General features: G+C 44.7%; 1 protein-coding gene across 2 annotated transcripts in view; it reads right to left on the reverse strand.

Moving 5' to 3' along the window:
- Positions 1–844: 844 nt before the first annotated feature.
- Positions 845–27916, reverse strand: part of MGMT (O-6-methylguanine-DNA methyltransferase) — a 360027-nt gene continuing 332955 nt past the window's right edge. For both annotated transcript variants that reach the window (XM_083149507.1, XM_083149506.1), the window contains exon 5: positions 845–1859. In XM_083149507.1, the coding sequence (XP_083005633.1) occupies positions 1731–1859 (129 nt within the window). In that variant the 3' untranslated portion in view covers positions 845–1730. The remainder of the gene's footprint in view (positions 1860–27916) is intronic.

A 27916-nucleotide genomic window follows, 5' to 3' on the forward strand; every position in this document is an offset into this window, starting at 1 on the left:
GCAAATACATTTCAAGCCTCAATTATTCTTGGGATATCTTTTCCGTTGTCTGTCCGTGTGAAATGTACTGTATAACTTACAGTTTATTTTCATAACACAGAGTACTCAATCATTGAGCTGTCTTGCCAAACACAATGCTGGTAAGAATCAAGACATCATCGAGAATGACCAGCATTATTAGCAGTGGGAAGAATGCTAACATTGCACCTAAGGAGTGGTATGGCAATCCCCTCTCTTTTCAATATTCCCTCCTGAGGTTCCCATGGTCTTGCACCCGTCATTAGTGGTCACACCAGCCCGCAGTTCGGGCATCATTAACAGGCTCCGCTATAACCGACAAAGAGAGGTCATTCGTCATCTTCCTATCTTACTACAGCACCTTTCAAAAATATGTACATGGGGCGCAGGAGCCAGCTCCGTAATACTAGTAGACAGCTAATTCCTTAGGCAGACTTGTCTGAAACAGAGCACAGAATGCACAGATTTTTTTTTTTTTTTTTACAATGCTGCTTATTTTTAAATCATACAAAAATGTTTTGGGTGAATTAGGATTTGCTAAACACACTATAAAAACAGACATTAATTCTTGTAATCTAGGGTGCCCTCTATTGAAAAGAGACAGTTGGAGCAATCTCTGTTGAAAGTGTAGCAACTCCTAGCACAGTGCACCCAGAGACATGCTGTATAATGATTCCCACTGAAAAACATTGAAATGAATAAGCCATTTGCCATATTTAAAAAAAAAAAATTAAATTCAGATTAAGATTTTTTTCTAATATTAATTTGGGTTTTCAGAATGAATTTTGTTTAGAACTAAATCTAACCATAAAAAGGACAAAAAAAGGACAGTATAACAAACTGAACTTTATTGTTGAAAACCCAGAAACTGAGTACAATTAACTTCTTTTTTTTTTTCTTAACTGTATATGAATTTATTTTTATTGGCAAGCAAACACAGAGATCTATGAACGGAAGCCAGAATAACTGTTATCCGTATCTTTTCAACAACTCCTCGAGATCTAAAAGGTAGAAAAACTAAACAAACACCACCACCAGTGATTTCCTTTAAAACTATGCCGGTTCTTTCTTTCTTTTTTTTTTTTATACATATATTTTTTTTTCTGTGCGTGTGACAGCGACATATGTGAAACATTGTTCCAAAAAAACCCGAAACATCAAAAGATTAGGTGGAAATGTTGGGCACCAGTGTTGGCAGTGACACAGGATCTGCGTTTGGATGAATACAAAGCTGGCCAGGGATAGGGAGGTGTATGTGCAACGTATTATTTTGCTTTGAGTTGCACGCTACGCTGTAAGAGTGCCGGCTGTCCTCCAGTATAAGACAGATGCTTCCTTGCAGGGGCAGTTGAACCTCTGATTTGCCACGCCCCTCCCTCTCTTTTCCTTGCTTTAATGGGCATTAAAAATAGAACAAAACAGGACTGGAGATGTGAACAAAATAACAGGCGCTGTCTGCTGTACTCATTCTGCTGTAAAATGTAAAAACAAGACAAGGCACACAAGCTGCGTCCCCCAGGACATACAGTATTCAGCCTTTAGAATATGGTAGTTGCCACCGCACATTTCACGTGTTGTATTATATCTATACGTCGCTCAAAAATTGACCATTTTCCTGAATTCTGCGGCATCATTTGAAAGCTTATGGTATACAGTGCTGGGTAAATGCTTTGGCAGCGGTACATCTCCGGGTGCAGCAAGCTGGACCCTGTTCACATGTCTGTTACATGCTTCTCGTGAGCCAGAAGCCAGCGTTTCACGTCATTTTTCGTCCCGCCGCTGTAGTTGCCGATCTTTCCGTCGCTGCAAATCACCCGGTGGCACGGTATGATAAGTGGCACCTGGAAGAAGGAAATGTGACATTTGGTTAACCCAAGCTATCAGAGGCTACACAGAAACAAAACAAATTGCTATTGTCCGCAATGTGTTCTGTGCATCAGTCGTACACTAGACCTCACAACCGGCCATGGAAAGAGGGTCAACCTGTCCACGGCAACTGAGGACTCCAAAAACAGAGAGCGGAACCGGTGCTAATAATCACATAATCATCTCTGTGTGTATGCGGTCATTCAGCCAACAGTCAATAGTATCGACACATTCAACACATGAAAAAGGTGGACATAAGTTTTTTATGATTTTTTTTCTCCAGTGGGAGAATATAATTGTGTGACGAGCACAGCGAGGCACCGTGCCCTCGTGAGTGAGGGGACGCAGTACATTAATATGGTATCCATGTTGACCTATATTGACACCAAAAAAACATGAAAAACGTATACTATATCGACCCTTTTCACGTGTCGACCTTCTCTATATCGACCTTTTATCGATGTCAACCTAGTGCTTGTAGATCTTTTGTAAATTTTGAGCTAGTGCATGTCGTCTTTTTGATGTTGACTTAGACCCTGTCGACTCTTTGATCCACACCCCGTGATAACTTCATAAGTCAACTCCTTGTAGTACTACTATAATACTCTACTCACAAAACTACAAAATAACCCCCTCCCCCACAGAGCACCTAAAGAAGATACGCCTAATAACTGACTCACTGGCAGTTGGTGTTTCTCCCCTATTTGAATTTTGGACCCAGCCCTGGATCCGCCACTGCCTAGCACTACATATACTGTAGGTAACTGTATAACAGGCAGTATGGGCTGTCTCAGTTTCAGCATACCCAATTGTATACTGTCCACATAGCTTGATAACCACCGATGTATCGTAACGGGTGTGGATTGTTAGTTCGACAAGATTTAGGTCAACAGCCATTAGGTCGCCGGCAGTAGGTCGACACCTGGAAAGGTTGACATGGTCAAAAGGTTGACACATGCACATGGTCGACATTACCTTTTTAGGGTTTTTTTTTGGGGTGTCATAGATCGACATGGAACTATTCTATTCCACGTCCACTGGGATGGGAAACTAAAAACAAGTCATTTAAAAAAAAAAAATGTGAAAAACTCACGTCGACCTTGTTCATGTTGATCTTTTTCTTGTGTCGACCTTTAAAAATGTCAACATGGGGTTTTTCACTTTATTTTTAAGACGATATTTGCCGAAAGGCGGTATTTCATGCCCTACCATCCACTAGGGCGTGGACGGAGACTAGAAGAGTGCGCCGAGTGTAGCTAGGTTCCATGCACGAAGCATGGCGAGCTCAGCAAGCCATGCGAGGAACCACAGTACACTTTGACGGTTTCCATGTCGATATAACCCCTCGATATAAAGTAACCCCTCCCCCCCAGTTATTGCAATGTAATCTAGTTTCCATCACTAATCATGTAGTTGTTACAGACTCTGCGATTGGTTATTGTCAGCCTATGGGACATAACGCTATAACTTTCTGTGTAACTTGTGCTCCTATGATAATGCAAAGGAATCCGACACGCTCAGCTTCTCGTATGTGTATACAGGGTCGACTATGAACAGTTGCATCGTGCGACTTAATTAACCCATTGATTAAGAATTTATCGCGCATCCCCAACACTATAACTGAACAAGATGCTACATCATAAATCAAATACAGGAACGGTGGCAGCATCCTGCCGTTGGGGATCGTCAGCAAATCACAGAGGACATTATAGTACATCGCAGTGATAATATGGTATGATTTTATATGCACGCATTTGCGTTGTCTGGTCAGAATAGAAATGAAACGATTGTGTTGTTGTAAAACACATACATAAAAACAAAAACAGCCTATTCTTTGTGTTAAGAGACACATCACTTGTGAGCAGACAATCGGAGAGTGACTTCAATGCCAACAGCTGCTTCACGTCACAGGCAATGGGGACAAATTCAGCCTGCAAAGTAACGGGGGTCTTCTGCATTCATGACTTGCTTTGTGTGCGCCTTCCTGCAACTTTTACTTCATGTTGTGCTAGACTTTCTCGATACAGTCTGTACATGCCACTTAGGTGTATGTTTACTAAAAGCTTCTAAAACAGACCCGAGCAAACAATCAAATTCTGTCGATCATGTTCTAGAATGTAATAGAAAAATTAAAGCTGAGATCTGATTGGTTGCTAAGGGTAACAGCCCAACATTTCTTTTTTCGAACATTTAGTGGATCTACCCTCTATCATCCTGCAAAGAAATGCTTTGAAAGACCACTTGAAAACAGTAGAGCCGACATGCATCATATCCAAGGGTAACTATTGTGAAACTCAGAGCAGTCTATGATAGTATCATACTTGCCTACCCTCCCGCATTTAGCGGGAGTCTCCCGTTTTTTCAATCCTCCTCCCGCTCCCCCGCAAACCCCTCAGTTCCTCCCGGTTTTTGTCCCATTCCCCCAAAATTTTTGACTGCGCATGCGCGAACAGCATGTTTCGGGGGCGGGGCCTGAATGCGCGACGTCATGACATAATTTCTTATGCCGGCTACCGCGGGGCTGTGTGGGTAGCCGTGGTGCGGTAGCCGGAGCAGCTGAAACGAGCGGCAGCAGCGGGAGCCGGGAAGCGCAGCAGCATTAGACTGTGTCAGTGAGTGAGAGGGGCAGCGGGAGGCCGGGAGCAGCAGCACTGCAGCAGTAAGTATAACTGTCTGACTGTAGCCTCTCTCCCCCACCCAGGGCCGTCTTCCCTCTCCTCCGCGCTGCCCTGTCATAGTACTGTAGTTTTATTATAGACACTGACAGGCAGTGGCGTCTCCCCGGATCCCCCCTCCTCCCCTCCCATCAGTGTGACACACTGTGACTGTGAGCACCAATGCCGCCCCCAGCCCTCTCTCCGGCTTCCTGATCTGAACTTGAACAGGAAGTCACATGTCATGATGCAATGGAGGAGCCCAGCTGAGGAGAAGAGGAGAGCAGTAACCACACACCACAGGAGCACAGACTCGGTGAGCACTCAGCATGGGCTCAGGTAAGGTGTCAGTAATGTTTGATTGGGGGGTGGGGTCAGTAAAGGTTGCTGGGGAAGAGGGGTCAGTCATACCCTCCAACATTTGAAGAGTGCAAATCGGTACAACCACAGAAAAGGGGCGTGGTCACGCGTAAAGGGGGCGTGGCCACGACCCCTAAAAAAAAAAAAAAAAAAAAAAAAACACTGCATCTGTATCAGGTGAGTAGGCTGCCCAGTGCCTACCTGTGTCCATCAGGCTGAGAGCAGTCAGCGGCAGTTGGTGTGCAGGGGCTTAGAGTGTATTCATGCAGGTGGCTGAGCCTGCTAGCACACACACGTAGGGGGAGAGAGATGCTGCTGCTTACTGGACACACGGCACATAGGAGGAGGGCGGGGGTGGCTCTGTCATTAACAGTCAGAGAGAGGGTGAGCTGCACTGTCATATACTGTGAATTTGAAATGCTCAGCGCAGCCAGTAGCAGCAGCGGCGGGGAAAGCAGCAGAGTCGGCACTCAGGCACTCGGCAGGGCAGGCGCAAACTGGCTCGCGTCGTGATAGGGTGTGTGACATGGCACCCTAAGCCCTCTGGGAGTTGTAGTTTGGTCGGCCACTCCCCCTCCCCGAAGAGCAGCCGGCTGTAAAATAAAGAAAATACAAACATTGCCGGAAGCCAGAGGAGGAGCCAGTTATAAAAAAAAACCGGTACATTCGGTACACTTTGATTTAGCCGGTACAGACCGTTAAAAAACGGTACTGTACCGGCTAAATCGGTACAGTTGGAGGGTATGGTCAGTAATGTTTGCTGGGGAAGAGGGGTCAGTAATGTTTAATGTTTTGCTGGGGGGGGGGGGGGTTTGTCAGTAATGTTTTGCTGGGGGGGGGGGGGGTGTCAGTAATGTTTTGCTGGGGGGGGTTGTCAGTAATGTTTTGCAGGGGGGTTGTCAGTAATGTTTTGCAGGGGGGGTTGTCAGTAATGTTTTGCGGGGGGGGGGGGGGGTTGTCAGTAATGTTTTGCTGGGGGGTTGTCAGTAATGTTTTGCTGAGGGGGTCAGTAATGTTTGCCAGGGGAGTCAGTAATGTTTGCTAGGGGGGGGGTTTGTCAGTAATGTAAATCCCAATGCACGCACCTCCGCTCCTCCTCTGCACCCCTGTGTATGTAGTCAGCAGGGTCTGCATGGCACTGGTGGTTGTGGAGGTGTCACACTGGGCCTGGGCACACTTCCCTGTGCTGCTGCCTGCACTGGAGAAGTTGTGATCAACTTTTGCTATAGCCTATGGCTGTGTGACTATGGGCGGGATGTATTAAAATACATCGCCGTGCCACCGCAGCGATGCTAATGCATATGTATTAACATATGCGATTAGCATCGCAATGCGGGTCTCTGTCACCTCCCTGGGCTCTCCTCACTCCCCCCATGGCTGTAAGCCTAAGCAGGCTGTCCCCGGTGCCTCCTTCTCCCCCCTTCAGCCAGAAGGACCTCCGGCTGTGTTGCTATGGGGAGGAGGGGTTTACCTTCCGGGTCCAGGCTTCCTGGAGGTAGGTAAGCCAGAGGGAGGGGGGTCGCCATATGTGGCAGAGGTTGGTGGGTTGCGACTGGCGGCAATAAGAAGCCCATGATACATTTGGCTTTCCATCTGACCTGGCTGCTGAGCTCTGGGCTATGGCTGTTGCTGAGGCTGGACCCATGGAGGATGAGCAGAGGAGGAGGAGGCAATACGATCAGGTGTGCTTGAATGTTCCTCTACAGGAGCGCTGGGAGGCCCAGTAACTTGGTCCTTTGTTAGTCCAAAAGCAGACATGAAATTTTTATTGATTTAATCTGGATTCTTGAAGGGATCAAAAGCAAACATGCTGGCAACCATAACTTGATTAGACGGCTTAACAGAGGAGTCTGGGGCAGTGAGTTCACGACCATCCACAGATTCAGTGTCTTGCAGGCTGCTTGGAATCCCAGGTTCCACAGGAGGCGTTAAACCATGGGTCTTCAACCTGTGGCCCTCCAGATGTTGTGAAACTACATGTTCCAACATGCATTGCCACATTTTTTTCCTATAAGAGCATGCCAAAACTGTCAGGGCATGCTGGGACATGTAGTTCTACAACATCTGGAGGGCCACAGGTTGAAGACATGTACGCTAAACAATACAGCAGACGGTTGACTTTGTTACGCAGTTCTATGAGATCTCAGCATAGATACTTCACCTGACTTTATTCTAGATGATGTGGTTGTCCATTAACAAATAGAGTCAGTTTCAATATCCTACTACACTGTATATGCAATGTACTTTAAAAAGCAACCTGCCCTGGTGCCTTCCAATGGCCTGAAAGGCCCACAGACATGCAATATGGCGAAGGCGGCACTCAGAGACTTCTTTAATGCAAATTCCGTGCCGCCATCGCCATATTGCATACGTGTGTGTGTGTGTGTGTAAAATATATATATATATATATAAAATCTCTTATCACCAGCCACTGCAGGACACACCCCTGGGTGGAAATAGACACGCCCATACATGTCACTAGACACGCCCTTTGGTTGAAACATGACACACCCCTTCAATGGTGCGCGACTCTTTGCTCGGTGCATTTTGCTAGCATCTAAAATCTCCCTCATTTTGCTTTTCAAAAGTAGGCAAGTATGTGATAGTAAAGGTTGCAGGGTGGGGCATGCACGTAGCAATAATTTACAGCTGCCAGAAAGTGAACAACTTGCTGCTGGAAAATGAGTACATCAGACTTGATCTAGAACACAAGGCAATATACAAAGCCAAGGCTCAGATTTTAACAGAACGGCATCATGGTAACTCCGCTGCACTGACAGTATGATGTAGGAACGAGTGAAGATCCGGGGCCAGTGGTCACTGGGTAACGCTTAGAGGTCAGCTTTTTTAGGCCACTGAAAGACAAGTGCGTGGCCTCTCAGCATGTATCTGCCAAACAGCCCCTGTTCCCTCATAGCCATCTGCAGTTACAGAACAGATTGTGAGTATTCTCCCCCACTGTGGACACATGCAAAACACGCCACAGACAACATTAGCGACGAAGGAAAAGAGTTAAGTACGTTAAAACTTCCTGTAAGGAGCATTACTTCGTGTCTCTGAAAGTGATGAATGGGTAATGCATAAAAACTTAATGAGTATACACAGTAATAAGTAAACAGCTGTTCGGAAATTACAAGGGAATGGCGGCGCAGAAAATCATTTTACACCGCTCTTATGGATTACCGAAACCCCACCTGCAAACACATTTTTTAAAAAAAAGATACAGAATGCCTCCTACCCCTGTCCCTCACCTTCCACCAAATAGGACAGTGATTTTCAACCGTTTTACCTTGCGGCACACTTAATAAGATTTTAAAATTGCCAAGGCACACCATGAGATCCCCACAGGGCAAAATACATTGGCCCCCACAGGAAAAATCCAAACCTATTGGCTCCCATATAAAAACAATCACACTGGTCCCCACAGGTAACAAAAATAAACTACATTGGCCCTTTACATGGAAAGAAGAGTCCAGTAAATAACAGTGTAACTGGTGGTGGCTGTAAACTGGATTGGGCATCTCTAGATCTGGGGGCACACTGGAGAACAGCTCAAGGCAGACTAGTGAGCCTTGGCACAGGGGTTGAGAAACACTGAATTAGGATCTCATTCAGGGGGATATGTATCAAACCTTGGGGGGAGATGAAGAATCAGACAATCAGCTCCTAATTGTATTTTACTGGCTGGAGGAACGGAGAGGCTTTAAACCTTGATGAAAGATAAAGTGTGTGTGGGGGGGAGATAAAGTACTACTCAACCAGCTCCTGTCATGTTTGAAAACGAACAGGAGCTGCATTGGTACAATGGGGGATATTCTCTAAGCGAAAAATGCGGTAAAAACCCCGTTATCAGGGTTTTTACCGCATTTTGGGATGCTGTAAGCATCCCCCGCCGGGTTACCGCGGCGGGGGGCATCGCCAGAAAAATCTGGCGATGCCCAATAGAAGCCAATGGGCTTCTACCGCAACCCTCCACCGCCCTGCGCCGACCCGCATCGCCCCCTCCCCCCTCACCTGTGTCCGGGCAGCACAGAGCCGTGCTGCCCGGACCTGTGACCTCCTCCCTGCACTGATCCTCTTCCGGGTGCAGGGAGGAGGAGAGCCCGGCGCAGCAGCAGCAGCGCCGGGTGTGTGAGGGAGGGGGGAGCTGCCGGGACCTGCTGGGACCCGGTGACTCTCACCGCAAAGAGCTGTCCTTTGCCTTAATTATCGCATATGTTACAACATATGCGATAATTATAAATGCGATGGGCGGTAAAGGGGGCGGAGATTCTTAGAGAATCTCCCCCTTTATCTGCTCTCTCCAAGCACTGATGTAATAACCACCGTGGCAAGGTCTGCAGCTGCTACGGGGCCCAGACTTGACGTCCCACTCTGTCCAGTCATGCATGCTGCAATCTGACAGACCCTCCACCACATTGGTTGCGGTTGTGCTGGGCTGTGGACCAATGGGCATAGCTGGATTTGGGGGTGTGACCTTATAGTTCACCCCCGCCCTGTTCTAGTCACTCTAAGGAAGTGCACAGTGGGGGTGGCCATTGGGTCATGGTATGCATCATAGACTGTCTCATGATAGACAGTCATATGGTTGACCACTAATGGTCGACAGTCACAAGGTCAACAGGATCAAAAGGGCGACAGGGTCTAAAGTTCGGCAGGTAAAAGGTCGACATGGTTATATGGTCAACATGAAAAAGGTCAACATGGTCAGAAGGTCGACAGGTGAAAGGTCAAAATGGTTAAAAGGTTGACATGGTCAAAAGGTTGACATGGAAAAAGGTCAACATGAGTTTTGAATGTTTTTAGGGTGTCTATGTCGACATAGGTTGACATGACACTAAGTGTACCTCGTACTCGCTATGCTCGGCACACTATTTTATTCTCCCTCCACGCCCTAGTGGATGGTAGGGCATGAAATACCGCCTGTCGGCACATGTCGGCTGAATATTTTATAAAAAAATGCATATCGACATTTTTCATGTCGTCCTTTTCCATGTTGACCCATTGCCTGTCGACCTTTTGACTGTGAACCTTTTGACTGTCGACATTTTGACTGTCGACCTATTGTGTGTCGACCTTTAAACCCTGTCGACTTTTTGACTGTCGACCATTAGTGGTCGGCTATATGACTGTATCATGAGTCAGTCTATGATCAGTCCAGATACCGGTCATTGATGCTATTGCCATCGATGGCAAAACTGAAAATAACCATGGATGATAGCATACTCTTTGATTTATAACAATCGATGGATTTAACTATCGGTGGCCATCCCTTTTATTTCACTGACTGGCCCATGAGCCAATCAGACCTGGGAAGCGGGAAGGGGGGGACTGCGCTCCGTGCCCCGGCCCCTTGACTAAGAAAAAAACAAAACTAACGAGGTATATACACAGTAACGAGGTACATACACAGTAACGAGGTACATACACAATGGCGGTCAGGGGTTAAACAAAATAGTAGCCACTCCGTTGTTATAAGAAGACCGACAGCTTTGTACATTAAAGTCCAAGGCGGTGGAACAGACACAAAGCTGAAATGCAGCCAGGCCTTCCACATATTTTGTCATCTTTGAACCTTAATGAGGCAGGAGGTATTCCACTCAGCCAGATGTCATTACAGGACTGTTCGTCCAGCACACAAAGCACTACAGAAATAGGGATCGATTATCCCTATGAGATGCCTAACGTGCAATCACAACGCATCGGAAGGCTCGAGGACACCAACAATAGCAAATGTTTGTTACAAAGTTGTTATATACATTCCATGAACCAGTCCACGTGCTGTAAGTTCCACACATATACCACCCTATAGGGAAGTAGGACCCAACCTCGTTCCTCAAGGCACTCTCACATTACATAGTATAAGGATATACTGTACATGCTTGAGCACAGATGGTTAAATACCTGAGCTACGATTTCAGCCACCTTTAAGGCTATCCTTATAATCTGGACTGCTAGAGTGGCTTGGGGACCGAGGTTGGGAAACACTGCTATAGGTTGTATGAGCAGAAGTCCACCTAGGACCCTTCCTGAAGAAGCAGAAATGTGAGGACACCACACAGTATAGGTCTAATTACATTGGTTCCCCTTGTTTGAAAGACAACGTACTGCAAGAGTACTGATATGGGGTGGAGTGGGTCCGTGTGAAGACTTCATGCAAGCTCACACCTCTCTTTGGGCCTTATTCTAGTTCACTCTTTCTGACAAAATCATACCTCCCAACTTTCATCAAAGCAGAATAGGGACACTAGCGCCAGAAAAGGGGGCGTGGTCTATGCAAATGAAGACATGGCTTATGCTAATTAAGCCGCGCCCCATTTTCGCCTGCGAACAGACGCTGTGCGCATGCGCACAGCGTCTATTCGGTCAGATTGGGGGGAACTCCCAACTGCCCCCCCCCACAGCGGGACACCAACGGCCGCGGGAGGGACGCGGGAACGTCCCCAAATATCGGGACGTTCCCGCGTTTAGCGGGACAGTTGGGAGGTATGCAAAATCCTTCTTAGATGGACAAAACCGTGTGCACTGCAGGTGGGGCAGATGTAAAATGTGCAGAGAGAATTAGATTTGGGTGAGTTATTTTGTTTCTGTGCAGGGTAAATACTGGCTGCTTTATTTTTACACTGCAATATAGATCTCACTTTGCAGTAAAACCCCACCCAAATCTAATTATATCTGCACAAGTTACATCTGCCCCATCTAAGAAGGTGTTTTGTCAGAAAGAGTGAACTAGAATAGGGCCCTTTGGCACAGCAGACCGTGGCTTTGTGCTAGGGACTACTTACTACACATGCGCTGTTGTCAAGAAACATAGTGCCTGCCATGTTCAGGCAAATAATGTCTACTGCCGATGGGTGGCAGCCATTTTCCCAGTGACTTTTGCCATGGCTGTAGTGCTGACAACACGGAGCTCCGGAAAAGAAAGTAATTAAATATGGGTGCAGTGTGTGTGACGTGGGCCCCCCTGAATCCAGGGGCCCATTTTATTGTGCCCAAAATGCGATTCTTTTCCTATGAATATGAATGGCTGGTAAGTCACGTAGCACCAGGAGGACAATATCTTCTACTTAAGGTTGTATGCTTTCATCCCTATTTGTTTACAAAATATTTCATTATTTTTATTTTAATTACAATTCCCAGTCCCAGGGTAAACAATAGTTATAACATAACTGCAAAAGTAGAAACGATACAAATGAATGGTAGAAATGAAAATATATTGGTTTATTTTATTTATTTTTTATGTAATATGTTACAATACGCTGAAGAAGTGAAGGAACTGATGCTTGTTTACACGCAGTGGTCCGAATTGCAAAACTCTACTGCAAATGGCTGCGGCCAGTTGCACAGGGGTAGAAGTATGAAGCAGTGATAAGGAAAGAGAAGTGATAACGTGCCTGGTACTTTATCAACGGCCAATCAGCTCCTGACTGTTCCTTTTTAAACCCAGCCTGTAACTTAACAGTCAATAGCTGATTGGCCGGTAATAAAGTACCAGGCACTTAATCACTTTTTATTTTGTAATTATTCAGAACACAAATTAGAGCAGGAACCCAGTCAGAACATCATTGGGAGACAGAGGTATACAGTCAGCAGGAGTTGCTTTCTGCTCAGCACACAAGAGAAAACCCTACAACCGTTACCTTTATTCACACTTAAGGCAGATTTTGTAACCAATGATTTCCACCTAAAGCACCGTTTTGTCCTCCTCCCTCCCTACATGAAACCATCTGGTGCCCGGACCTCCTATGGACTATAACAAAGAATTTAGTGCCGCACCTATGATTCCCTTGTAAAACCTGCAAATTATGGCCACCTGTTCATTATTACTCGGAAAGTAGGTGAGCGCTAGCAGGAGATTTCTGTACAATATGGTTGAGGGGCAGACGTTAGGACAGAGGGAGCGGAATTAGAGAAAAATAAATTAAACAAAAAAACCCCCAACAACTTGCGTTAGTAGAGTCTGAAAGGGCTAGGATGTTCTACAGTTCAATGGAAACCTATGGGGGGATCCATACACAGCCGTGTAGTTTTCAAAAGGGTGCACCCAAAACCATGAAAACTAATTCAAAAAATGACTGTTTCCCTGGATCGAGTCCCAGTTAGGGCAGAAGTTCATTTATATTTTGTTTTTAATTCTTGCATAACATAAAATCATATACGCTGCCTTTATTTATGTTTTTCTCACGTGTGAGATATTCTCTCGCACTTTTTGAAGGTGGCTCAGAATGTCCGGCAGCCCAGGCCAGTGAAGCTGCGACTGGCAAAGCGGTCGCGGGCTTTGGCACACACGTAAAATGTTGGAGATGACACGCCTGTTTCGGATGCGCTGCCCCGTCACCACTCCCACTCTGTAGCTCTGACACAGGAAATAGAATATATATTGTATAGCTGTGACAGTTACAAGCAGTGTCCAGCATCAGCCGGAATCTGGCCCTACATCAGGGCATACAAGCAGTGCCCAGCAACATACTGAATCTGGCCCTACATCAGGGCATACAAGCAGTGTCCAGCATCAGCCTGAATCTGGCCCTACATCAGGGCATACAAGAAATGTCCAGCATCAGCCGGAATCTGGCCCTACACCAGGGCATACAAGCAGTGCCCAGCATCAGCCGGAATCTGGCCCTACATCAGGGCATACAAGCAGTGTCCAGAATCAGCCTGAATCTGGCCCTACATCCGGGCATACATGCAGTGTCCAGCATGAGCCTGAATCTAGCCCTACACCAGGGCATACAAGCAGTGCCCAGCATCAGCCGGAATCTGGCCCTACATCAGGGCATACATGCAGTGTCCAGCATCAGCCTGAATCTGGCCCTACATCAGGGCATACAAGCAGTGTCCAGCATCAGCCTGAATCTAGCCCTACATCAGGGCATACATGCAGTGTCCAGCATCAGCCTGAATCTGGCCCTACATCAGGGCATACATGCAGTATCCAGCATCAGCCTGAATCTGGCCCTACATCAGGGCATACAAGCAGTGTCCAGCATCAGCCGGAATCTGGCCCCACACCAGGGCATACAAGCAGTGCACAGCATCAGCCGGAATCTGGCCCTACATCAGGGCATACAAGCAGTGTCCAGAATCAGCCTGAATCTGGCCCTACATCCGGGCATACATGCAGTATCCAGCATGAGCCTGAATCTGGCCATACATCAGGGCATACATGCAGTGTCCAGCATCAGCCTGAATCTGGCCCTACATCAGGTCATACATGCAGTGTCCAGCATCAGCCTGAATCTGGCCCTACATCAGGGCATACATGCAGTGTCCAGCATCAGCCTGAATCTGGCCCTACATCAGGGCATACATGCAGTGTCCAGCATCAGCCTGAACCTGGCCCTAAATCAGGGCATACAAGCAGTGTCCAGCATCAGCCTGAATCTGGCCCTACATCAGGGCATACATGCAGTGTCCAGCATCAGCCTGAATCTGGCCCTACATCAGGGCATACATGCAGTGTCCAGCATCAGCCTGAATCTGGCCCTACATCAGGGCATACATGCAGTGTCCAGCATCAGCCTGAATCTGGCCCTACATCAGGGCATACATGCAGTGTCCAGCATCAGCCTGAATCTGGCCCTACATCAGGGCATACATGCAGTGTCCAGCATCAGCCTGAATCTGGCCCTACATCGGGGCATACAGTGTCCAGCATCAGACTGTATCTGGCCCTACATCAGGGCATACAAGCAGTGTCCAGCATCAGCCTGAATCTGGCCCTACATCAGGGCATACAAGCAGTGTCCAGCATCAGCCGGAATCTGGCCCTACACCAGGGCATACAAGCAGTGCCCAGCATCAGCCGGAATCTGGCCCTACATCAGGGCATACAAGCAGTGTCCAGAATCAGCCTGAATCTGGCCCTACATCCGGGCATACATGCAGTGTCCAGCATGAGCCTGAATCTGGCCATACATCAGGGCATACATGCAGTGTCCAGCATCAGCCTGAATTCTGGCCCTACATCAGGTCATACATGCAGTGTCCAGCATCAGCCTGAATCTGCCCCTACATCAGGGCATACATGCAGTGTCCAGCATCAGCCTGAATCTGGCCCTACATCAGGGCATACAAGCAGTGTCCAGCATCAGCCTGAATCTGGCCCTACATCAGGTCATACATGCAGTGTCCAGCATCAGCCTGAATCTGGCCCTACATCAGGGCATACATGCAGTGTCCAGCATCAGCCTGAAGCTGGCTCTACATCCGGGCATACAAGCAGTGTCCAGCATCAGCCTGAAGCTGGCTCTACATCCGGGCATACAAGCAGTGTCCAGCATCAGCCTGAAGCTGGCTCTACATCCGGGCATACAAGTAGTGTCCAGCATCAGCCTGAAGCTGGCTCTACATCCGGGCATACAAACAGTGTTACAAATGGAAGTAGGAAAATAAAATCTGCAATCACTGAAATTGGAAGAATATGCAAATGAGACTAGACGGAAAAGCTAAACAGCAATCTACACATCACAATAACCTCACCGGCATGAATACGGTGCGTTGTGTTTCTGATCTTTTTTTTTTTTTTAAATGGGACAATACTAGTGCCTATTTCTGGGTAAAATAATAACCGGCATTATTCCATACTTTATCCAATTTACAGGAATAATAAAGCGGAAGCATTTATTTTGAATAGAGGTTTAAAAGTCGTGCAACATGATCAATGTGATCAGATAGGGCTAGATATATAGCTGCATGTACCTAAATTAAATATATATATAATCTATCTATCTATCTATCTATCTATCTATATATAGAGAGAGAGATGTTAAATGATGGCACTAATAATCTATTGTACTGCAAATCTCACTGCTCAGTACAGTTCCATGGTTTACATGGAGGGGGGGGAGGGTCCTAGGAACATGTGACATAATTAAAAGTTAAAGTAACAATATACAAAAACAACATTAGTCAAATTGGTACCCAATACAATCCCAGACTCATAACCCACCCACATGTGTTACTTATGGACAGATCCAGGCCATGAGCAGTGTTATACAAGGGAAGACCACTCCTCTTTTGATAAGAAAATAGCAAAAACAGGAGTGTGATTCATATGTTGCATGGCAGCTGCCATCTCCTATAGTCTTGGTAAATTGAACAACAATTCCATTGGAACACTCCCCCTAGTGGTCAGCTTATCATAAAACATACTTGTATTTCTCATGGGATGTTGCTATGGGTAACCAATCAGAAACTACTTCTTATTTATTTATTTAGCACCTTCTGGAAGATAATAGTATTACCAAGTTTTGGAATGATGTTTGTGTCATGTCCTCTATATTTATTATATGGCAATAACTGTTCCTCTGTGTTTCTAGGTGCTAGGCCCCACCCCTCCACATAGGTCCAACCCCCTTTTTGGGCTTGACCACACCAATTGCCGCTTCTCCAACAGAAAAAGTTGGGAGGTATGATGTTAATATGACCAATGGTAGTCACATCAAACCACGTGATGTGAGTTGTCCTTGGTTTATTGTTATATGCATGGATTTATCGACAATTGCATGAGTAAAAAAGGATTTAAAAACAAGCTAGGAACAAGATATTTCTATAACAAAGGGTTAGTTACCAGCCTATCAAAATGACAGAACAGAACAATAATGTCAGTGCCGGCTGCTGTGCGCCCGAACGGAGCTTCACTTGCACTACACTATTAAGCTCCATCTAGTGCCCGATAGTGTGCAAAACAACTGAATCCCCCCTTTAAAGGTAAGGAGCAGTGTTATCTTTTTATTATATAGAATGTTCCAGGACAACATTATTGTAATTATATCAAAACTATTAGCATGTTCAACATAATCATCACCGTGGTACATGCAACACCAATAACAGTATCCTACTAAAGAGTTAGCACTGCTTGAAAATAGCCAGGCGACTCTGCCATATGTGCGTCTCACATTTCCCTCTCTCTTTGCCATTTCCTTATGAATTAGATAAATAAAAAGTTAAAACTAGTAACAATGTTCACAGTGGAGAAAAATAAGAAACAAAATGCAATGTATTCCCATGTCCTCTTACCTCTCTGTGAGGCAGATGTATTAAACCTTAACAAGAGATAAATGCAAGGGTGATAAAGGCCCTTATTCTGGTTCAATCGCAAATGCAAATTCCTTCTCAAATGGACAAAACCATATGCACTGCAGGGGGGCAGATGTAACTTGTGCAGAGAGATTTAGATTTGGGTGAGTTATATTGTTTCTGTGCAGGGAAAATACTGACTGCTTTATTTTTACACCGCAATATAAGTCTCACTTTGAAGTAGAAACCCCACCCAAATCTAACTCTCTCTGCACATGTTACATCTTCCCCACCTGCAGTGCACATGGTTTTGTCCATTTGAGAAGGAATTTGCATTTGCGAGTGAACCAGAATAAGGGCCATTATGTCATGCACTGTAATGGTAATGCCCAATAAACGACTAGCCAATCGGTTCCTAACTGCGACATTACAAGCCATGTATGGAAAATGCCAATTAGGAGCTGCCTGTTTGGCCTTGTGTGTATCTCTTGTTAAGGTTTAATATATCTTTTCGGTACAGTAAGTATTTAGGAAGTGAATATTTGAATCTAATTGATGTGGAATCTATTGATACTTTGTCATATTTTAACAAAATACGGGAGATGTACTAAGGCTTGGGGAGTGATAAAGCGGAGAGAGAAAGTACTAGCCAATGCTACAGGCAGTGTTTGAAAAATGACATTTAGGAACTGCTCGGTTGGTACAGTAGTAGTACACTTTATTTCTCTACAAGTTAGTGCATCTGCCCCCAGTGAGTAGTTTCCATGCATGACTCAATATGGAATTATAAAAGAACCAAAAAATGTTCCTCTGTTTTATAGCAGACCCTGTGTTTGCAAAGGACACTGAACATAAGTATTTAGTTTCCAGAGAAATCTAGTATTCTGCAGTAACTCATGATAACGACGCAATGGACTGACATCGATGATTGATGAGCTTGATATGAGTAAGGTCCAAAGTATGTTATAAGATGGGGAGGGCATACGCTCTTATTGTAGCCGTAACACTGAAACTATATTTGGGACTATATCAGGCAATGCTCCTTGATGCAGTTATACGCAGTATATAAACATACCAATGTAATGTACATTCATTTATTGCACTTATAATGACATTAGTTTGTAGTATAATTTCGTTATGGGGCTTTAGGTGCCACCGTTTCATAAAGAAAATATTTAACACTTCAATGCCGGACGATATTTCGGAAATATCGTCCATTTTTTGACAGGTCGAATTTACATTAAAACTATTTACTATTTACGGTCAGTTCCAATCTTCCGACTTTTGATGTAGATCCGTAAATTCACATCTCTTTTGTTGGAAATGGACGGTAATTCAGCAATTTAGTGGTCCTTTCCGACAATGCAGATTTGAATTGAAGAAAGTCCAATCTTCAACGGTGAGTTCTGAATAGGTCCTGAACGATATTTCCGACTATCGGAAATATCGTCCAAGATTGAATTCCTCAGTTAATGCTTATTTTCTCATACCCCTGGACTAGAAGAAGTATACTATAACTGGTCTACCTTGCTTGGAACCTATCAGTATGTATAGGGCAAACTTCAGAACCCTACAAAGTCACTATTTTAATTTGGAAATATTGGATGCCCTATGGATGTGGCATGTTTTTAGAATATATTTTATTAAATCTTCTAAAAGTGTCACGACTGAAGGGCTGGATGAAGTCGTGTGGTGTGTAGCAACCGGAGACGGACCAGAGGAGGAAGGATTAAATCGTGCAGGTTTAATAATAGAATTCATAAATAGAACAATACACGCTTGAATACTTTGTTAAGTGGCAGTTTAGCAGTAATAAGAATTGAGCCGGCACGGCACTTTGTAAAGAAGAAAAAGTTCATTTAAACAATGACAGTTCAGGCACTGCGGACTGCAGGCTGGGGTCTTGGGAAATGGAGAAATCCGGAAAGAGAATGTACTTGATGGTAATGAGGGATCCTTGAAGACTGAAAGAAGATGGATGATGACAGAAGAATGGGAAGTTGCTTGGAAGCAGACGACTTGAAGAACTTAGGCCAGGAAGCTCAGGGATGCAGGCAGAGACCAGACTGTGGAGAGATCTGGCAGCGATGGGGTTAAGCTGAATCGAGACCAACACAGAGCACTGAAGCAAGGCACCAAGTCAGGAGAGGTGAGTCAGAGAGCCGGAGTCAGCTGGGAGCTGTGAACGCCTCTGGAGACTCTTTGTACTGACACTGAACAGGCCTAGGCAGATCCCCTATATCCCTAGAGGGCGGCTGCCATTGGCTGTCAGGTCAGTATGGGCGGAAACCTCAGACAAGGACCAATCTGCTATTTGCCCTTAATCAAGATGGCGACGCCGGCCTCCCGGTGCCCCTACAGCACATACCGCTACACTTGCTGGCGTCCCACGCTGCCTGCTGCCCACCAGACTGCCGCTGCCTGCTGCCGCTGACCTGGAGACCACTACACGCTAGCCGACGGCGGGCGCGAACGGGTGAGTAGTAAGCCCGCCGCGCACCGCCGCGGCTGCGTGTGACAAAAAGAGCCAGTTAATTAAGATTTTTATATCTTACAAAACTACCTTGAGATATATTAAAGAGTGCTATACACTCATTCATTCATTCTACCCATCGTGTATGGGCAACGATAATGGGGAAAACCAGAGCGATTTTCGCCCTTCTGAGCAATTTTCCCAAGGGCTGGACGACCTTCCATAGTGGACGCTATGCTACTAGGTAGATAATATATATCGGCCTGTTTCCAAAGCACTTCTGTGAAAGCACCTGGGCAGTAGTCGGGAGCTCTTTATATTCTTCAATCCCCACTTTCTCACAAACAAGTGAGGACATGTTGGTAACTTTATAGAAGAACAAGAAATCTCCAAGCAACCCCCCCGAAAAGCTCCGGGGAGGCGTTTTCTAGGGCGTAACCAAGCTGAAATTGTTGCAAAGTTGATTATTTACATTTCTGGGGTCATCAAAATTATTTGTGTCTATGACAACTCCTAGACGGACAGTCATTTACAGGGAAGAATTTTTAAGTGAACTTCTCAAGATTTTGGACAACATTTTAAAACATGACATCGCAATTTGTTAACGCTAGCTTCCAACTTAAAGATAAAACCACTATGTTTAAGAGTTGGTCACAAGCCACCGTTAGCCTCAAGGCCACCAGCAATGGTGATTCTCCCATTCATAGATCTTCAAGATGCTTTTTTCCATGTTCCATTTGCTGTCCGGCACAAGGACAGATTCATCAGATAATAACTGTATGGAAAGGGCTTCAGCTGTTGGGAATGTTTTCATCCTGCATGGGATCCACTATGAGTATGGTATATGGGCAGTCATCAGCTAAAATCGCTAACTCTGTGGGATTACAAAGAGGCTTCACTCGATCACAACATTAAGCAACAAGAATTCTCAAGATGTTTTTCATCGGGCGGTAAAAACGCAAGAATAAGGACACAAAAAATGTCACGCTTAAATACATAATAACTTCTCCGATCAACAGAATCCAGTACTTATTGGTTGGGGAGCTCATCTTCTTGCCAATATAGGACGAGGGACTTGGGGGCTTGGAGATTGATAAAGAGATAAAGTACCACCAAAAAGTAGCCTTAACATGGAAGTAAGGAGCTGACTGGTATACATCTCTCCAAGGCTTAGTACAGATAAATCTGCACTCATCATAGCTGCAATATGGTGTCTAGTGCCCATTTGTCGCAGCAAGTCACTGCGGCAGTGCGGTATGGCAATGCTGCACTGCCCCGCTGAATTTGCCGGACCTGGTAAATCAGCGCTGGGATCTGGCGCTGTGACATTCTCTCTTAAAATTATCGAAATAATGCAGCAATATAAAGAACCACTGGAGATCCCCATCAAATTTGCAAGTTTGGCTTGCAGACTCATGGTCATTGTGTAGGACATTAGGAGTCCTCGGCATAGGAGGTTAATAGGTTCAAGAAGGTCTACAATACCTTGGACTCCCAAGAAATACACCCTCATTTCTACTTCATGTGAACCTTGTGGACATTTAACTTCTCCTACCCATATACTCTTCCTCTTGGATCCCGAAAAAACGTGAATTCTTGTAACCCCCTATTTCCTTGGGTTTTGCCCTAGAACAGTTAGTGGTTTCCAGTGAGGATGACTTTAGCTTAGTTGAAGCTATGGTACCCAACCAGGGTTAGATGGAGTAGATGGTACCTCTAATATTAATGGACTACTACATTTAAATGACAAATCTGTTTTTGTTCAAAAATGCTACAAAATCAAATAAAGTAAAATAAGTAAATGCAATGCAAAACATGTGGGGACTACACTCTAATAGGTTAAAATGCTGGTGAGTCTAAAAAAAAAAAAAAAAAGTTGCTTAACCCTTTGAGTGCTAACGTGCAATATTTAACTAAACTTCAATTAATCGACTTAGCCGTATTTGTATTTATTTATATTAAAAGAACACTCAGCGGGAGCGACGCTGGCATTTTTAGCAGATATTTTGAGGATCGCCCACAGCAATGTTGGCACTCAAAGGTTAAGCAATGTAATATAGGAATTTGCGTGTTCCCTTAAGTATTGGCATCGTACGAATCACTAAATATTCTGTAACCACACTGTCAATTTAAATGTACTAGGCAAAAACACATTTATTTTCTTCTATCTGGTACTATGTATTTGCATAATATATCAAACTGGTCTATAGCCTTTGCAATTGTAAAAGACACTATCACAAATAGATCTTATTCCAACAACAACATGAAATAGTGCGGCTTCATAAATCAGACCATAAATCACATGCAAATAAAACTAATTCCTATTCCATCGTTTCGCCTTGTGTATTAGTCGCACACCCAGGTCGTTCAAACCTGGCACTCACTTCCTATTCAATTTATCAAGAAAAAAAAAAAAATTTGATTAATGTAGTTTAATTATACATTTCCTTGGCTTTCTAATGTATTGCTTTATGGGTCTGTTGTGTTATACTTTTATTCTATCAAAGGACCAATTCTAAATTAGGAATTAAAAAAAAAAAATATAAAATCAGCCTGGAAAACTGGTCAGAGCAGCCTACAGGATTCGGTATGAAATCCCGACGGTCAAAATCCCGACAGCTATTGACCGACGGTCAAAATCCCGACAGGGTCAAAATCCCGACATTTAAAATCCCGACAAGGTCAAATTACCGACATTTAAATTCCCGAAAAGGTCAAAATACCGACATACAGAATGTAGACAGGTGGGCTTTTTCACTGGTTTTTTTTTTTTTACCCCAAATGTCGACACAGTCGACATGGACACAGTTGGAAGTCAACCGTAGCCGCTCGCAATGCTTCGGGCACACTATTTTATTCTCCCACCACGCCCTAGTGGATGGTAGGGCATGAAATGCCGCCTGTCGGCACATCGGGTCAAAAAACAGTGATGTTGACTTTTTCACCTGTCTACATTCTATATGTCGGTATTTTGACCTCGTCAGGATTTTAAATGCCTGTATTTTGACCTTGTCTGGATTTTGACCGTCGGTCAATGGTTGTCGGTATTTTGACCGTCGGGATTTTGACTGCATCCCAGCCTACAATGTAGACAGTGACATAGGAATTGGGATGCTGCTCGAATAGGAAACATTGATTACCATTACCAACATCTTTCACTTCATGCATGTTATAGTACAATTAATAATACCGGCTAGACACACATTGGAAAAATTATTTGGACAAAGCCTTAAGTAGAAAGATAGGAGTCCCGAACAGTACACTAGTGTAGGTTATGCTGTATTTATGTGCCCCAACACTAAAGGCAGATCGGGACAAGAAAATCCGGTGAAATCAGGCCAAATTGCATGTGTCTGACATCTGACTGGTACACGATACTATGCGCATTGGACCGGAGTCGGAGGTCGGACGTGCTACACATCCCACCTCTGAGTCATACCTCCTCCCGGCGGTCACACACAATCCTGCCACCAAGTGTGGCTCAGGGGGGAACGGATGCAACTACATGATCATCATTAACGGTGCCAAACAATGTACTTCTGTAGGACAAGCCAAATGTATGTGCCTCAACGCTAATAGTTCCAAAATGTATACAAGTTGAGTATCCCTTATCCGAAATGCTCTGGACTATGAGCATTTTAGGTAAGGGATTTTTTAGTTTTTTTGGAAATTTTTTCTTTAACATATTTACCTGGTCCCCTGGTGGTGCTCCGATGGTCTCCACAGTGTCCCCCCGGTGGCCTTCAGGATCCTCTTCAGCGGTCCCAGGGGTGCATTGTATGGGTGCGCAATGCACCCCCGGGACCGTAGATTTCACTGAAGAGGATTCTGAAGCCCGTCGTGGATGCCGGGGGACTTGGTAAATATGAAAAAAGGGGCAGGGGAAAAAATATTCTGAAAAAACACGGTTTTTGGAATATTTCGGTGTTTGGATATACGGATAAGTTATACTCAACTTGTACTACTGTAGGATATAGCGTATTTCTGTGACCCAACAATAATAGCTTCAAACAGTATACTAGGTGTAGGATACACCATATTTAAGTGCCCTAACTAAAGTTTTCTATGTTCACAATGTCGACATTGTCGGTGTCAAAACGTGGCATGTCCACTATGAGAAGTTCAATTTGTGGTGATGGATCGCCTGCGTCCCTTCTTCCTGCCCATCTCAGGGTCCACAGTCAGGTTTTCAGATGTCCAGCAGGTCTGTTCACCCGACACAAGTCCGATGTGCACGGGATCGCGCATTGGACCCGACGCCATGTCAGGGACAGACGATTTGGTCCAATTTAACGGCCCGATTGGTCAAAATCGGACAAAATTGGACCAGATCGACTCAGTGTATGGGGGTCTTAAGGGGCCCACTGCTGCCCTTGTCACCCATGTTTTTTTCCTGGACCCACCACCCACAAGTTCCGCCACTGACACAGACTGCAAGATAGCTGTGGTCTTGCTACATCTTAATATGCTAATTTCCAGGTGAACTGCTTGGTTTTGACAATATGAAAGCAATGACCAGCAGCAGTGTCCTCACACAAGTTGTACATAGATGGAAGCTTTACAGGAAAAGAAATGCAGGGCAGACATGGAGAAGGCGCAGCTAGAAGGAATAATTAGTGACAAATTGCTCACATACCACAGCAGTCAGAACTATAGCAAATGTACATTTTATAACTGGGCACAATAATTGCTTGTAATAGTCCCTTAAACGATGCATGCTCTCAGCCAAGACTAATAGTGGAAGCTTATTTTGAGCAAGATTAAACTGAACGAGTAAAGCAGATCACAAGGTCTGGGTCACAGAATGGGGAAAGTGTATGAGAAAGCAGTGCGATCATCGGACAATACTGTAACAGGCATTCATCTATGCTTCCAGGATTTAAAGACATTATTTTTTGCCACCAAATAAGCATTAGGGCGAAATAAGGATTATTCAGGTACCAGCAAACGATTGGGTAGATGTAGATCAAGAGGACGCGCCTGATTGCACAGTGATATCTTATTGAATGGATTCGAACTACATGCCATTGCAGTAGCTCACGTTCGTCCCAGTTGCCTGGAGGCAAGATAAATATTGGTGCCCCTCAAATAGCTCAATCAGTAAGGTGTCTGTCTCCAGTAAGACAGGTCTTGGGTTCTAATAAAGGGTTTGACACTTTAAAAAAAATTATATTAGGAGGGGGAGTCAGCCACAGAAGCAATATCAACGGCTTTGAATTAACTGATTCAAACTGGCAGGGAGGAGAGGTGCCCCCTTGGGAGCAGGAGCCCGGTGGCAGTTTACTCCATTGCCTCCCAGAGTTACCCCTCTGTGTGTTTAGAAATCAGTGCAGGGATTTCAGAGTTGTGATCATTTCGATCACATCTTAAGACCGAAGAGGCTTTACTGGGCTGTAATGCGCAGCGAGAGATAAAGCTGAGAGAGATTTTACAAGATGTCTTTGAAAAATGGGAGCTGCTTTTGTACTTTGGTGTCTATTGATGAAGAAAGGGAAAAAAATGTTACTTTTCACTATATACCGCATCAGTTTAATGCGATATATAGCAATGCTCAGTAATTATCGAAGGCAAGGAAAATACACTGGGCGATTTACATGCAATTTGGGCACTTTTAATGGTATTGCGGTGGTCAATCACATGAGCCCAAATTGCATGTGACTGACAGCAAGTCCGATGCCATGTCACATCACATCAGAGCCTGTGTGTCATCGGATGTGATGTCACATCATATCGGAGCCTGTGAGTTGCACCGGCTGCAAGAAGGAATCTGCTAGGATTGCATAAGATATATATCACATGCAAAAGGACCCAATGCGATCCTGCCACCTTGGAAGGTCCTGGGCAGCTCCGAGGGCAGACTTTGCATAGTGTATGCCCAGCTTAACACTTTGCATCTCCTCTCCAGCGATGTGAAGAAGAGGCCCTCTGCGATCATGTCTTCTTCTGAGGTCAGTGGAGACATTGCAGTGTTGGATCCGGGGCTCCGTGTGCACATGTGCTGGAGATAGTACAAGCGTCACTTCCCTGTTTGGCTGGCATTAGAAGAGGGGGACAAACAAAGCGGGGGGGGGGGGATGCCCTTCTCCTGTTTACAGGCTCCTTACACCATCCCGAGTTTATGAATTATTTTAGTGAAGCAAAACAGAAAACTAACCCCTCAAGCAGTGAAGAACCATGCTAGCACAGATAAAGGGCTTTTCACTGCTCCATAAATAGACCCATTTAACTTTCTCCAAGCTTTGCAGGTTTGCTCGGTGGATTTTATGGACCAATAATCTGAAATAAAAAACCTATCATCTACCATGGACTGTCCATCATTGAAAGTAAAGGAAGAAGGATAGGCGGTGGTCCATTGCATCAGAAGCTTTGTGATGCCATCGTCATGTTTAGACATACACTATTCTTGAGGGCAACACGAGCAGGAAATGCCACTTCCATCTGTGTAATAAGATTTCGGAAACGATTCATTTCAGACGACTAATTGCTCAACGTAGGCTAAAGTAGCACCATGCGGTGAAACTCTGAAGATGTCATCGCACGAACACAAAACCGTCCATGTAGTTTAGATATTAAGATGCCACCAGCCGCAGAAGAAAGGTGTCTTTGTGCCGCAATCATAAATATCTTGAACACCATTATTTCAGCCTGTCATATAGAAATTAATAGTCTGAGTGCTGAAATACAAAGGCGCCGCACAGCATCTGTACGTACATAGCAGCCCTTTGTCTTGAGAAACAGTCGTTGCACATTTTTCTTCAATCTCATCCCAAAGTATCTGGGTGAAGATATGCAAATGATCTCATAAACCAGCCATTAGATACTACAATCCTTTCAAGGACTACTGCATTTTCCGAAATAGGTGCTGTAATACGCAGTGCACACAGTTCTAAATGTTCATTAACTAATAAAATTATTCCATATAACTGGGTTAAGTTAAAAATTCAATCTTCATATCATTAGTTAGTTCCTGTATAGAATCTGAGCCTTACAAGTCTGTCAGAATACTCAGAGGAAATCACAGACTTAGATTCCTCCTAACAATATTGATCTATTTTATAATCACAAAAACTCAGGGGTGTTACCATTCAGCGCCGGTATAATCAAATTCAGCAAACTATAACACGCCACTTTGAGTGAATTATATTAATAATTTGTGACCCCAATTACAAAATTATTTCTAAAATCAATCAGGTAAATCACAAGACAATTGTCAGCTACAAAATTAAACAAATTGCCATAAATAGATCTATAAAACATGAGAAAAAAAACCAAACAGATAATCGCTGTGGAAGGTGATCTTTCCGAGAGCATCGGATATTTAACTGCATTGTATCTGCCACTGAGGGAAACCGTGAGACACGATTGTGCGCAGCTACTTGCGGGATTTGTATGTATGCAAAAAAAAAACAACATATATAGGGACAAGGAATCACATACACTGGACAAATAAGTAAGTACGGGATGGTGTAGTGGTTAGCGTTACTGCCTTACAGCGCTGAGGTCATGGGTTTGATTCCTGCCATGGCTTTAACTGTGCAGAGTTTGTATATTCTCCCCGTACTTGCGTGGGTTTCCTTCGTGTACTCCGGTTTCCTCCCACAATCCAAAAATATACTGGTAGGCTAATTGGCTACCAACAAAAAAATTAACCCTAGTATGTCTGTGTGTGCGTGTACATGTGGTAGGGAATATAGAGTGTAAGCTCCACTGGGGCAGGGACTGATGTGAATGTTCAAATATTCTCTGTAAAGTGCTGGGGAATATGTGGGCGCTATATAAGAAACTGCTTATAAATAAATAAGTATATGTATTTAAGACAACATTTATTGACTGTAGGGCAGTGATAGGGAACCTTCTGCTGTTTTTGAACTACACATCCCAGTATGCCCTGCTACAATTTTGTTATTTGGCCATTCTAAAACTGTTGCAGGGCATGCTGGGATGTGTAGTTCAACAACAGCTGGAGGGCCGAAGGTTCCCCATCCCTGCTGTAGGCCAAGGGCATACCTTCTGTGCATTGGGCAAGACTTCAAAGTGATATGTCACATCCTGGTACAAGGGGTTATGACAAAGTGGGTTGGTGGGGTTTCCAGATGGGTCCTAGTCAAGCCACAAGAAGAGAAGAGCTGAAGCCAGCATGGGATGTCCACTGTAAGATGCCATCTTCTGGGAACAGGCTCTGCAATGATATCTGAAAAAGATTCAAGCTCATCCAATCCATGCGCTTGCAGTAGGTGGGCTATTACGAAAGGGCCAGGACCATAGTGAGCCTCCTCACAACAGCTCAGAAGACCATAAGATAGAAGATCACACTGCTGGGGAGAAAAGGTGCCATTGTCCGAATATAAAAAATAGCGGCTCAACAAAAGAGAAGAAGCAGCTGTGGAGGAAAGACAGAAAAAGTGCTCACATTGCGCCTTTGCTGTCCAGGATGGGGATACTGCAAGATGTTACAAGTCAATAGAGGATTTAGGGCCAGATGTACTAAGCTTGTGATAAAATGAAGAGTGATAAACCACCA

The sequence above is a fragment of the Crinia signifera genome, chromosome 6 (genome assembly GCF_055691185.1).
Source record: "Crinia signifera chromosome 6, ASM5569118v1, whole genome shotgun sequence".
Taxonomy (NCBI): Eukaryota; Metazoa; Chordata; class Amphibia; order Anura; family Myobatrachidae; genus Crinia; species Crinia signifera.